Below are 12907 nucleotides of genomic sequence, written 5' to 3'. Positions count from 1 at the left end.
AGAAGAAGAAGAAGAAGAAGAAGAAGAAGAAGAAGAAGAAGAAGAAGAAAAAGAAGGAGAAGAAGAAGTCACCTGAGTACTTGACTCATTCCTCAGTCTAGACAACTCCTCCTGGGAAAGTGGAATTAACATCAAAATACAGGCAGCCCCAGGGCCATTCACAATGGCTTTGTCTTTTTTTCTTTTTTTTTCATTTTGCCAGATATATTGCTTTGTATATTATGCTAATGACACCAGGAATAAAAATGAAGAAATTTGATAATTTTAAAATGTTTCAGAGGTTCGACAATAGTAAAAAGGTTAAGAATTATTGATCATACCTTCTTCCTTTCAAGTTGCCTGAGTTGTGGCAAGGCTCCAGCAGCCCTACCTCCTTTCAGCCCAATGAGCTGAACAGATAAACCTCCCTGAGCCAAGTTAGAAAAGAATTTCTAGTCTCTTCATGGAATATGTTTATGGGTTAACAAGTTTTATTTTGATACTAGAGGAGCTTCAGTTCAAAATTATAATTTTAAAGGCCTAAATGTAACAGGGATTGTAGTCAATAACCTTGAAGGTTATCAAAATTTTTACTGTGTTCAGAAATATATTTACAGTTATGCTAAGTGATGCAGTTAATTATAAGATTAAGCTTTATTTAGTCTCTTGTTTTATGCTTGTAAGGTACAGTTTGGAGCCAAAAAACTAGAAGCAGATAAAGGTTCTTTAACTCAAATATGCTACATAGGTACTAGCCCTCAAACCAGTCAGAGATCTGCTGATTATGGCATTCAATATGGTTAAATTTAGCATTACAGAGATTCTCTAATCCTAACAGTAACCCACCCCAAGGTCTCACCCCAAGAAGATAAGGTCACAATGACAAAGGATACCACTGGGATTGTGATATGATAACCACTGGGCATAACTGCCTCAACACCTTGCCTGCTGCCAGAGCCCAGCCTAAACTGTGGACAAACAGAGGAGAACTGGAGAATTGGCTGCCAACATTGCGTGAGACAATGTGAGGCCAGTCTCTCCCCTGTTCCTCCTCCATAGAAAAAGCCTCTTCAACTTCTGGGCCTGATGGCCAAAGACTGCCTTTGATGTCACAGAGATACAGTAGCCTGGGATAATGGTCTAGATAATAAAATATGGACAAGTCTCTGTCATTTTAATTGATATATAGGCCATTAGATTACAATTTATCTTCTTCAGGTCTCTGATCAATTGACAGCTATGCTAATTATAACTTGACATCTAGAAAGACAACAGGCAACTAGCTCCTTACCTCAGGGTAATCTACCACTGTGTTAGTTCATTAGTTGATTCATTAGTTAGTTAAAACTATTATGTATCTTATTAAAAGGGCAAACAAATTTGCTTTGCTCCTGGGCTTCATATTAAATGACTGCTTTCAATAACAAACTGTGTGTGTTATTAAATAATTGTATGTATTAAATAATTGGATAAAATATAAAATTTAAAGTTTATTTAATGTCTGAGCATCTAAAAACTGTTTATAGGTCTAGGAAAATGTTTGAGATTGAGAAGTGCAAGTGGTGAAGGTTAGACAATGTAAAAAACTCAAATTATGAAAGAAAAAAAATCATCATTTGTGCCTTCTCTTGGCACTTCTATTGGCTTGTTTTGTCCAACATTGATGTGATGGTTATTATTTCATCTTATTATATTTTATTTTGGTATGCTTTGCTGCTGTCTCTTAGAAGCCTGTTCTTTTCCAGTAAGACACAGAGAGGGAGTAGACTCAGAGGTAGTGGAGGTAGGGAAGATCTGGGAGGAATACAGGGAGAATAAAATGTAATACTCCTTTCTGAATAAGTTGGGTTGGGAGAAGAGATTACCATCACCCTACCACGACTGAGAAAATTCATAGAATAAAATGTTTACTTGAGTCTATGGTTCCAGAGGGAGAAGAGTCTGCCAATGCTGGGAATAGTGGCAGCAAGCAGTAGGCATGGCGGTGCATCAGGAAGCTGAGGGCTCTCACATCTTAGGATCACAAGCACAAAGCTTAGAGGAGTCTGAGAGTTTGGTGAGGCTTTTTCTCAGAGCCTGCTACACTGATGTACTTTTAGCATAGCCATACCTCCTCCTGATCCTACCCCACTACCCCACCAATGGAGTCCCAGTGTTCAAATGCCCCAAGCTTTGGGAGCCGCTCATTTAAACCACTACAGGTGCTGTTCTTGTTGACAATAGGTTTGCATTGTAGAAGACACATACAGAAGAGCCTTCCCTCAAACAAACCATTATGACAGGAATATGTGTATCCTTAATGCACCATGGTGCATCATGGAGCATGATATATCAGATTGACAAAATATCTTTTCTAGAAGTGATTTCTGACTTGGATACTAACAAAAGAATACGTTTTTCTTCTTTGGCAGGTAAAGCTATGCACTAAACATTTCTTCAGGAGCAGCAACAGGATAGTTTTTAAATTACAGAAATTCATACAAAACATTTCCTGTGTTTCTTTCAGCTAACTAGTCTAGTTAAGTTCCTTAAAGGTGAGGGCTCAGTAAGGCAAAACTGATGGGCACTCAAGCTTGCTTTTAGTACTGTCCTGTCATTCTTTGACTCTTTCCCTGTTATTTTTAGGTCATTCTTCACATCATGAATCATAGAGCTCTTAATTTTCCAAGGTTGTTTTTTAGAGCTGCCCTTTGTTCTTTCAAGTAAGCCCTTCCTTATTGACTCAGTGGTGTTAAAATATCTGTAAATATAACTACTTGGGTTTGATGATCTGTACATGGAAGGATATAAAGGAACAATATTCTTTCCTGAACAAATTGGTTAAAAATCCTTTGAATACTATATTTATCTCTACTCGTGGTTGATATCTTGGACATTACGAAAGTCTTTTATCACTTTATTTACTGCTAGTACAAAATTTGCTTATCTAAAAATTAGAAAGTTCAGTACATTCTAGAGCCAGAGTTTTCATTTTTAGATCCAAATGATAACTTGTCCTGGTGACTGAATCTGGTTGAAGACCTACTTTCTCTCTGACTTGCACTCCTCTCTTCCTACTTTCTTATGCTGCCCCTGGTTACCCTGGGTGGGATAGAAGGCAAACGATGTTTCCTGGACTGGAATAGTAATGTAATTAGGTGCTGTTGCCTTGTATGTTTAAAAATGTCTCCATGTAGAATTTATTTCTTAACACACAATAACTTGCACACTCAAAAACATGCATACATACAGGCATACACATGCATATACACATAGATACACACCACATAACACACCCCCACAGATACACACAAACATACACACATACACAACTCTCTCTCACACTCACACTCTCATACACACTCATATATACTGACACACTCATATTAACACACACACACACACACACACGCGCGCACACACACACACACACACACACACACACACACACACACACTCATGCACGCATACTTTAGGTGGGTTCTTCAGACAGGGACAGTGATTTCCTTGTTGGCTACTACTTGCTTCTTTCATCATTCTTCTCTGGTGATCTACTCTGCATAGACTCTCTTTTGGAATTGTCTTACTTCTACAAGTAATTCTTCTGGGTATAATCCTTTTTAAGAGGGTCAAATGGATTACTTTTCACAGAGTGTAAATATGGGTGCTTTATATATTGTGGGAATGTGGCTGATTGTTTCTTGAGCAAACTCTTAGAGCCAGTTCACCCCCTTCCTACTCCCAGTATATGAACCTCAGACCATACAGCCATTCCTCAAACAAAGTTGAACCATATGAGTGGTTGTTCAAACATCTGAGACTAAGGGGCAGTCTCTTTCAAATCACCACAGTGGTTCTTTGGTTGGATTCCTATTTCATTAGGGAAATCATATACTTAAAAATTTTCACTAAAGGTGTTCTTATTTTTGGTTTCAGTCCAATTCTGAGTTCCTCTTACTTACTGTTGGTTAGAATGGTAAACTAATACATGCAAAATTATATTCTCAGTCTTTTAATAATGATATTTTAAAAATGATATCTGTTAGTTAAGGTTACTGTTGCTACTGAAACACCATGATCAAAAGAAATTTGGTGAAGAAAGGATTTATTTGGCTTATACTTCTATATTATAGTCTATCATTGAAGGAAGTCAAGGCAGGAACAGGCTTAGGAACCTGGAGGCAGAAGCTGATGCAGAGGCCATGGAGAAGTGCTGTTCATAGTTTGGAATGCTCATCATAGCTTGCTCATCTTGCTTTTTTAAAGAACCCAGGGCAACAAGTCCAGGGATGACACCACCCACAGCAGACTGTGCTACGCCCCCCCATCAATCACTAATTATGAAAATGTCCTACAGCTAGATTTATAGAAATAATTTCTAATTGAATTTCTGTGGACTCCTTCCTCCCCCTTGTTGCTTGGGAGTGACTTGGTTCTGTAAAGCAGCCCCGACAGGCTGCAAGCTGGAGTTGAGCACCTGCTGTGTGGAGGAGTCGTGACTGCTGCTCCTTAGATCAAAGACTTAGCAGGTCTCATGCTTATGTTAAAGATTTACCGGATCTTCCTTTCAAGATCTCCTTCTGGTCTGGTGTTAATGGATTTTCTCCTGTTTATGTTAAGATGAGCAAGTTTCTAATTCCTCTGGGTCTGGTTCCTAGCGTAACTATAAATACTGAGTGAATTTCAGTAAAGCTCTCTCTCTTATCACTTCTACCTGGCTTCTGTGTCCTTCCCTGTTAACCTTTTGCCTTCCCAGGACCCAATTAACCCAGTTGGTGTATACCCATGGAGGAAGAGAGACCGCGGGCCGGTCCCCTTCAAATTTCCCTCCTTTCAGGTGATTCTAGATTGTGTCAAGTTGACATAAAACTAGCTAGTTCAATTGACACTTGTCAACTTGACACAGAAACATATCACTGGTATGTCATAACCTCTCCTTTCTTGTTTATCTCCAAGATCACAATTAACATGAACATTACAATATAAAACACTTTATAATCTTTTAATGTTCCACAGTCTTTACAAATTAAAGCATTTGAAAATTCAGTCTCAAAATCTGAAGTCTCATTTAAAACCTAAAATATTTTTTTAAAATTAGTTTCTCAAATGAGAGTTTCTGAAAAATAAAAAAAAAATAAGTGAATACTTTCTTCCTTTAAGAAGAATGAAACCTGGCACAGTCACAATATGAACAAAGGAAAATCAAACTCTAAAAGTGTAAATAACTCAACATCTAATATCTAGGATTCACTTATAATCTCCCAAAGTGTTTGAGTCACCTCTCTGAATCTACCCTTTGTAGCATATATAGACTAACTGTTAGACTCAGGATGGATTCATGCTGCACCTGCTGAGTTATCTTTCTTTTTATTATTATTATTATTTTTTTATTAGATATTTTCTTTATTTACATGTAAATTTCTCCCTTCCCAGTTTCCCCTCTAAAAAACAAAGAAACAAACGAAAACAACAAAAACAAACCCCAGCTGCCTCCCCACTCCCCATGCCTGCCACCCCACCCTCTCCTGCTTATATAGGCCCTGGCATTCCCCAACACTGGGGCACAGAACCTTCACAGGGCTGAGGTCTTCTCCTCCCATTGATGATCGAATTTGCAATCCTCCACTATACACACGCTGCCAGAGCAATCAGTCCCACTGTGTGTACTCCTTGGTTGGTGGTTGAGACTCCAGAGAACCAAATAACCCTATTAAAAAAATGGGGTACAGAGCTAAACAAAGAATTCTCAATTGATGAACACCAAATGGCTGAGAAGCACCTAAAGAAATGTTCAACATCCTTAGTCATCAGGGAAATGCAAATCAAAACAACCCTGAGACTCCACCTCACACCAGTCAGAATGGCTAGGATAAAAAGCTCAGGTGACAACAGATGCTGGAGAGGTTGTGGAGAAAGAGGAACATTACTTCATTGCTGGTGGGATTGCAAACTGGTACAACCACTCTGGAAATCAGTTTGGCGGTTCCTCCGGAAATTGGACATAGTTCTACCGGAGGACCCAGCCATACCACTCCTGGGCATATACCCAAAAGATACTGAGTTATCTTTCAATCCTTGAGTTTTTTTTTTTTTTTTTGCCTCTTGAGACAGGGTTTCACTATCTATTCCTGTCTGACTCACATATATCTAGCTCCTTCTGCTCTCAACAACTGAGACTAAAGGCACACATGCCTAGATTAAAACAAAAAATAAGCTTCATTTTTATTTTTATTTATGTATATATATGTGTTCATCTGTGTGCATATATGTCACATCAATGAAGATGCCCTTGGAAGTATTGAGTGTCCCATAGTTGTATATAAAAACCTTGTTTGTTAGTTTTACATAATCATCTTCCCAAAGAAGACATGATGGAGGGCATATTTCATATCCTTGTTACGTAGACTGTAGATGAAAGGATTTAAAGCTGGTGTCACCACAGAGTATATCAGTGTGATAATTTTATGCATGTCAACTGAGTTGCCAGATGTGGGACTCACATACATCACCATTATGGTTCCATAGAACAGGGACACTACCAGCAGGTGTGATCCACAGGTTGAGAAGGCCTTTTGTCGTCCATCTGAAGAAGGAACCCGAAGAACAGCTCTGAGCACTAGGGTATAGGATCCAAGGATGTACAAACAGGTGAGAACAATGATAAGAGTACTTATAGAATAGAATACATGGCTTATGATGTGTGTGGGGGTACAGGACAAAGTCATTAGTGGGTCCACATCACAGAGAAAATGATCAATGATATTGGGACCACAGAAGGACAATTGAGAAATGAAGAAAATGGGAATCAAATATCCAGAGAAACCAATGATCCAACAGAGGGACACAAGAATACTGCAGAATTTCCTAGTCATGATGGAAGGATAGTGCAGTGGGTAGCAGATGGCTAGGTACCGATCATAAGCCATGGCACAGAGGAAGAAACATTCAGCTGTGCCCAGGGAGAAGAAGAAGTAGAACTGAGTAAAGCATCCAGAGAAGGACATCGTCTTAGTTTTGGAAAGAAAGTTGACCAGCATGTTGGGAACTGTGCAGGTCACATACCAGATTTCTAGGAAGGAAAAATTTGCTGGAATATGTACATAGGGGTGTGGAGTTGTTGGTTCCACCTCACTGCACAAATGATGGCAGTATTTCCAGTCAAAGTTATCATGTAGACCAGCAGAATCAGTGAGAAAAGTGTGATTTGAATCTTCCAGGGACCAGGGAAGCCCAACAAGACAAAATATGTCACTGTGGATCCCTCTGACATATTCATGATCACCAGGCTGTGGGGAGAAGGTAGATAATAATGAAATATTTTGTTGATGAAATATCTTGAGGACTTTCTTTGGACCAAGAGATCGACCCATGCAGGCAAATGCACTAAATATTTTAAAATAAGTCTTGAATAAATCTTATCCTATTTCTGAGTATGTCATTTTAGCTCCAAAGTTAGTCTGCTTCTAAAAAAACAAAAATACTAAGTTTTGTGAGTTTTCTGTGGTAGCAGAGAAACATCAATTAATTTTAGTTTTTGTTATTTTAGTGATGTACCACTTTCTTAGCATGAGGCCCAGGGTTTGGTCTCTGCACCAGCAAAACAAGTAGTGATAATCAAAACAAAAATATTGAAATAAGGGCAAAAAATTGTTTTTTTTTTCTGTCTTGGTTTTCAGTGAAAGGTGTTCAGACACAACCAAAGTGCCATCACTTTAAAATCTGAGGAGATGTATGCTATTATTTCCAATAGACTTTGTACAAATTTCAATGGTTTATAATTTGACATTAATTTAGATTGTTTTTGGAGCTGCTTCTGTTATGAGATTTTATTTTTGACTGTGTTAAATAGTGACAGGAGAAGAAAGTCAATAATAATAAATAATTTTATGCAGTTTGCTTTTCTGTATTTTAAGATATTGTATTACAACTGTTCATTTACAATTTTATAAATGATTATTTGTCTTTAGCAATAAAAAGCCACTATTATTTATGAAGTTTAATTTCACATGACAATTTATCAAATTTTTATTCATTTAATGTTACTATATTAAAAATGGACATAATATATGGGAATATTTATGAGATTTTCCCCCATAAGGCACTTTCATTAGTTTCAGAATTTTCCTGAAAGTTCATTATTTACAGCCCATTTTCATTCATTTAAATTATGTCTAGTATTCAAAAAACAGGGCACAACTATACAAACAGTTGTTTCTAAATATAATTTACTCACATTTCAAAATTTGTCCCCCCCTTTTTGCACAACACATTAATCAAAGATATGTTTGTCGTCTTTGTAAGCACATGTTAATTGTACACAATAAGATGTTTTACGATGACACTGTCTTGTAAAGGTAACACCTTTCTATGGCTCTCACTCCCGCTCCTCAGTTCGTCTTCCCTCTGAAGCCTCTTGGCTTTTTCCTCTCTTGTCATAGTTTCTAAGAAAAAACAATTTTGAAAATAAAGCTGGGATGTAGGTAGTATTTACCCAGCACATATGACATCATGGATTTCATTAACCTGTACTATAAAAATAATGTACAACAAAAAACTGAAAAAAAGAGAGAAACCATCAAAGCACAGAGAAAGAGCACAGTGACAGCTTCAATGTGTAAGAAAAATCTTTTAAAATTACTTTTTAAAGATGATGTTTTATTGTTTATAGGCTACATTTTGAACCTTTGATCTTCCTGTCTTAGCCTTTTGAGTGGTAGATATTATCACGAGAACTATGCCTGGGTGAACAAAATAATTTAACTCTTTGATTAAAAAGAACATTATACATTTTTTAATTATTTATTTAATTTTTTATTTTATTAGATATTTTCTTTATTTACATGTCTCCTTTCCCAGTTTCCCCTCCAAAAAAAAAAAAAAAACTGCAAAAAAACAAAAGCCAAAAAACAACAAGAACAAACCTCTGTTCCCTCACCCTGCTCACCACCCCACCCTCTCCTGCTTACAATATTATACATTTTTAATAAAATTAGCATATATAGCACTTACAGTACCCTTTGAACATAATAGAAAGATTAGCTCTGAGATGATGTTAGATGAGATAGATATACTAATGATGGTGCAGCTGTCACAGGAACAATAGTTTGGTAATAGCCCAAGTGAATGGTCCCAATTGAGCAACATAGCTTCTATATTTTTAGACAAGAAGCTATGAAGAGAAGAAACATGAGAATGAAGAGATTTTAAGTTTTTAAAACTAAGATTATTAGTAATTAAACCACCCATATTGATTCTCATTTTGGTAGGACATCAAGAAAGGCTGGTAGCTTTCTACAGCAACACTCCACATTCTGCACCGTTCCACGTAAGAAACCGCTCCTCGACAGGGTGCTGAGCCGTCCTTTCACCTGGAGTCAAGCAGCAGCAGCAGCAATGACTCTGAACCCGGGTCATAGATCTTGACGGCAAATCAAAATCTGTAAGTCTGAGCCACATGCATATCAGCTATAGATTGTTTGTTGACATTAAAGACAACAGAACAACATGTGCTGATAAAATGTTAGTCATAGGAGAGGATGGCAGATGAAACTTCACAGGTAACTGCCAATGTTAATGCAAAAGGCTCTTCCTTACATGGCTGTCACTAAGCTCTACATGAACTTTTAATCTTCATCAACAGTGATTTCATCTTGCCACACAACCACCTTCTCTTCCTTTTCTTCAGTCTCATTTTCTTCCTCTTTTTGCTTCCCGCCTCAAAGAGAGGGGTTCTCTCTATATATAGCTCATACTGGCCTCAAACTCAAGAACTCTTAGCTCCCCTTCCAGTGTTATGATTACAAGCATGCACACCATTCCCAAATCCTTTCTTAATGAGCTGTGCAATGGATGAAGAGAGAACTGAGAAAGGAAATAGTAACTCCAATACTGATTCTTACTGGTTTCCATTTCAGTGGAAAGAGCTATTTCCTCACTGTTCTGCACACATATCATAAAAAGGCTCATCGTCCCTGACACCTGGCCAAATTGACCTGTGAATGACTTTGATACCTTTAGCCACATTGGCTTTGGAGTGGACAAATTCCATGATGATCTAAACATTCTAGATAATTTTCTTTTTCTTTTTAGTTTTGAGCAGAAAGACAATGTGACATTTGTTGACGGCCCTTTGAGCCCATTGGATGGGTAGATTCCTTACTATATAGGCCTACCTGTCATGCACAACAACAGTAGTGCCTGCCACAAATTAGGTCATCCTGGAGTCAGAACAAGGCCACAAAGATTCTCTCCTTTCCTGGATCAAACATAGAGATTGTGCATAAGCATTTCAAACATAGATGCTATGCATAAGCATTTCATACATTACTAATTCTGCTTCTTTTGCACTACAAGATTGTAGTGCTCTGTTTCTTACTGTGTAAAGATTGTGTGTTGGTCCTTATTTATGCCCACTGTTAAGATCTCTCAGCCCTCTATACAAATGAACCTATTATTTTCCATGTTGTCCTTAGGGACCTTTTGCTTCTTGTTGTGGATTTTCACTAAGGATTTTCATAAATTGTTCTATAGGGATTATTAAAGATAATGTGCACAATCCTATGGCCTCCTTAAGTTTGTGTTTCTCTAACAGAGTATGTAATTTTTATCATGAGATATATAATGTTCAATTAAATTGCAATTTTAAACATTTCTTTATTATATTTTATTTTTAAAATTATTTTTTTGTTTTAAGTTTATAATTATGTCATCTTTCCCTTCTCTAGCCTTCATTCAAACCTTTCTATATACCCTTTCTTGCTCTTTTTCAAATTTGTGGCTTCACTTTTTTAAATTAATTCTTGTTACACACACACACACACACACACACACACACACACACACACACACACACACACCTCAGTATAGAAACACAACCCAGCCATTTGATTTTGGATAACACATTGTGTACTCTTCCCCACATTGTGTACTGTTTCTCCCACTCTTAGTATTGCTTACACTTTTATGTTATCAGAAAGTACCATGAATTTTTTTTTAAGGAAGCAACAACCAGCAGTCCCACACAGACCTGCTTACTATAAATCCTACCAACCACCAACATGGCGAAATAACCTAAGGGTGGAGCAGTGGCTCATACACTTTGTTCGCGACTAACAGCTCTCTAATTCTACTTGAGACCTGCTCAACAAGAGGGAAATCGGACCTGATATTTGTAACATAGCCAACTCCCCAATGCTAGTGGGGTCGTAGGTCTTAGAGAAGAGCCTGAAACTTCTACTTTATTAAAGCAGTATAATAGCTAACTGCATTCTATTTTTAATGTTTTTATTAGATATTTTCTTTATTTACATTTCAAATGTTATCTCCTTTCCTGGTTTCCCATCAGAAAACCTCCTCCCCCATCCCTACTCCGCCTGCTCACTAACCCATCCACTCCTGATCCCTTGTCCTGGGATTTTCCTACACTGAGGCCACTCCCTGGCTCTTAATGCCATCCTGAAGGGTCTGGATTTGAAGTACAATTTTGTGGCAGTGGTGGCTAAACAGTGAAGCTTCATGACAGGTTTAGCATTGCATGTACCTCCCACCCCAAATCACCCCAATATCCAAGAGGAAGTTCAACTCAGAGGCAGGGGGAGAAGGGGGAACCCAAGCTCTGCTCTCTGAGGCTGTCAGGCAAGCCTTCCCCTGCCAAAGTGAACGGGATGCCAAAACAGTTCTCAGGAAAGGCTAAATCATCAGATAAGACAGTTCAAACAAAAGGAAAGAGGGGAGCCAATGGCAAAAAGGTTGAAGTGGCTGATCAGTAAACTACAGATCTGCCTTCAGACAGTGGGGGACAGAAAACCAGACTCCATCTTCTGCAGGACAAGAGAAGAAAGCCATGTCTGACTAGCCCTCCATCATGTCTGTCTGTGCTCCCTGCCTTCCCTCTGTGCATTCCGGAGGAATATTTTTATCAACTATTTTCTATGTGTGGGAGTGGGAGGAAATTCTACCTCATCTTTTTCTTAAAGTGTAAATTTTTTTTTTAAGAGTTAAAACATTTGCTTTTGTTTTGTTTTGTTTTGGTTTTTGTACAACCTGAAAATACCAGGATACTGAATCAGAAGAGGCTGTGACTGGCTTGTGAGTGGCTGTAACATTCCACAGAGAGGGTTAGTTTTTTTATCCCAAAATACCACAATATAGAACACACTAAAAGGCGATTTGGAGTCTCACTCATGAATTTGTGTCTAGAATATTTTCAGTTATGTCTGGTTTTATGTTTCTAGTAGAACTGCTTCCAAAAAACCACACTCTGTTGTCCTCGCCCTGCTAGAACTGTAACATCTTTGGTCATGGCAGTCCATTTTCCTAACAATATGGTAATGTGTTGTAAAAGATGGAAAATTTAAGTATGTACTGTATGTGGCACAAAATTGTGAGTCAGTGAAATTGAGGATTAAGTGCTTGACTGTTATGTGAGAACTTAAGAGACTCTTCTCAAGTTTGAGGCTGGAGCATCCTTGGAGCACATTCAAAGAGAGACAACACATGACTCTTCAATTGTGTACATGGACACAATGTGCAATTCTTCAGAATTAAGAAGGAAAATGTCTGTACTCTGCTCTCAGCCAATAAAATCTGAATTGTAAATGAGAAAAAAAAGGAATAAGTACAATTTGAGATTTTTAATATAAAAATTTGGGATTAAGAGAGTATTACCCCCAAATGACCATGCAATTAGAGAGAGTGTTGTATGTGTGTGCTCATATGTGTGGTGTTTTTACTTATCTAAGAAAATTTATTTTCTATTATATATATAATAGAAATAAGAATATATATATATATTCTTTGTGTATATGTTAACACTATGTAAATATTCAGTAAGGTCACAAATACTTACAAAGCTTTGTTTTTGAGCATTTGTCATCAATGAGCTGAACTTGAACTTGAGCTCTTAAGTGAATGATGAGTCTCTTCCTCTGTTTCAATGTGGGTTAGCATA

The 12907-nt window shown here is 37.6% G+C and overlaps 1 protein-coding gene across 1 annotated transcript; it reads right to left on the bottom strand.

Moving 5' to 3' along the window:
* Positions 1 to 6299: 6299 nt before the first annotated feature.
* Positions 6300 to 7234, bottom strand: LOC116084538 (olfactory receptor 11H7-like). The gene is given in 2 exon segments (XM_031361603.1): positions 6300 to 7048; positions 7051 to 7234. Coding segments are annotated over 2 exon segments (933 nt in total).
* Positions 7235 to 12907: the final 5673 nt, after the last annotated feature.

This window comes from Mastomys coucha, unplaced genomic scaffold (genome assembly GCF_008632895.1).
Source record: "Mastomys coucha isolate ucsf_1 unplaced genomic scaffold, UCSF_Mcou_1 pScaffold9, whole genome shotgun sequence".
Taxonomy (NCBI): Eukaryota; Metazoa; Chordata; class Mammalia; order Rodentia; family Muridae; genus Mastomys; species Mastomys coucha.
This window is presented reverse-complemented; position numbering and strand designations above follow the sequence as displayed.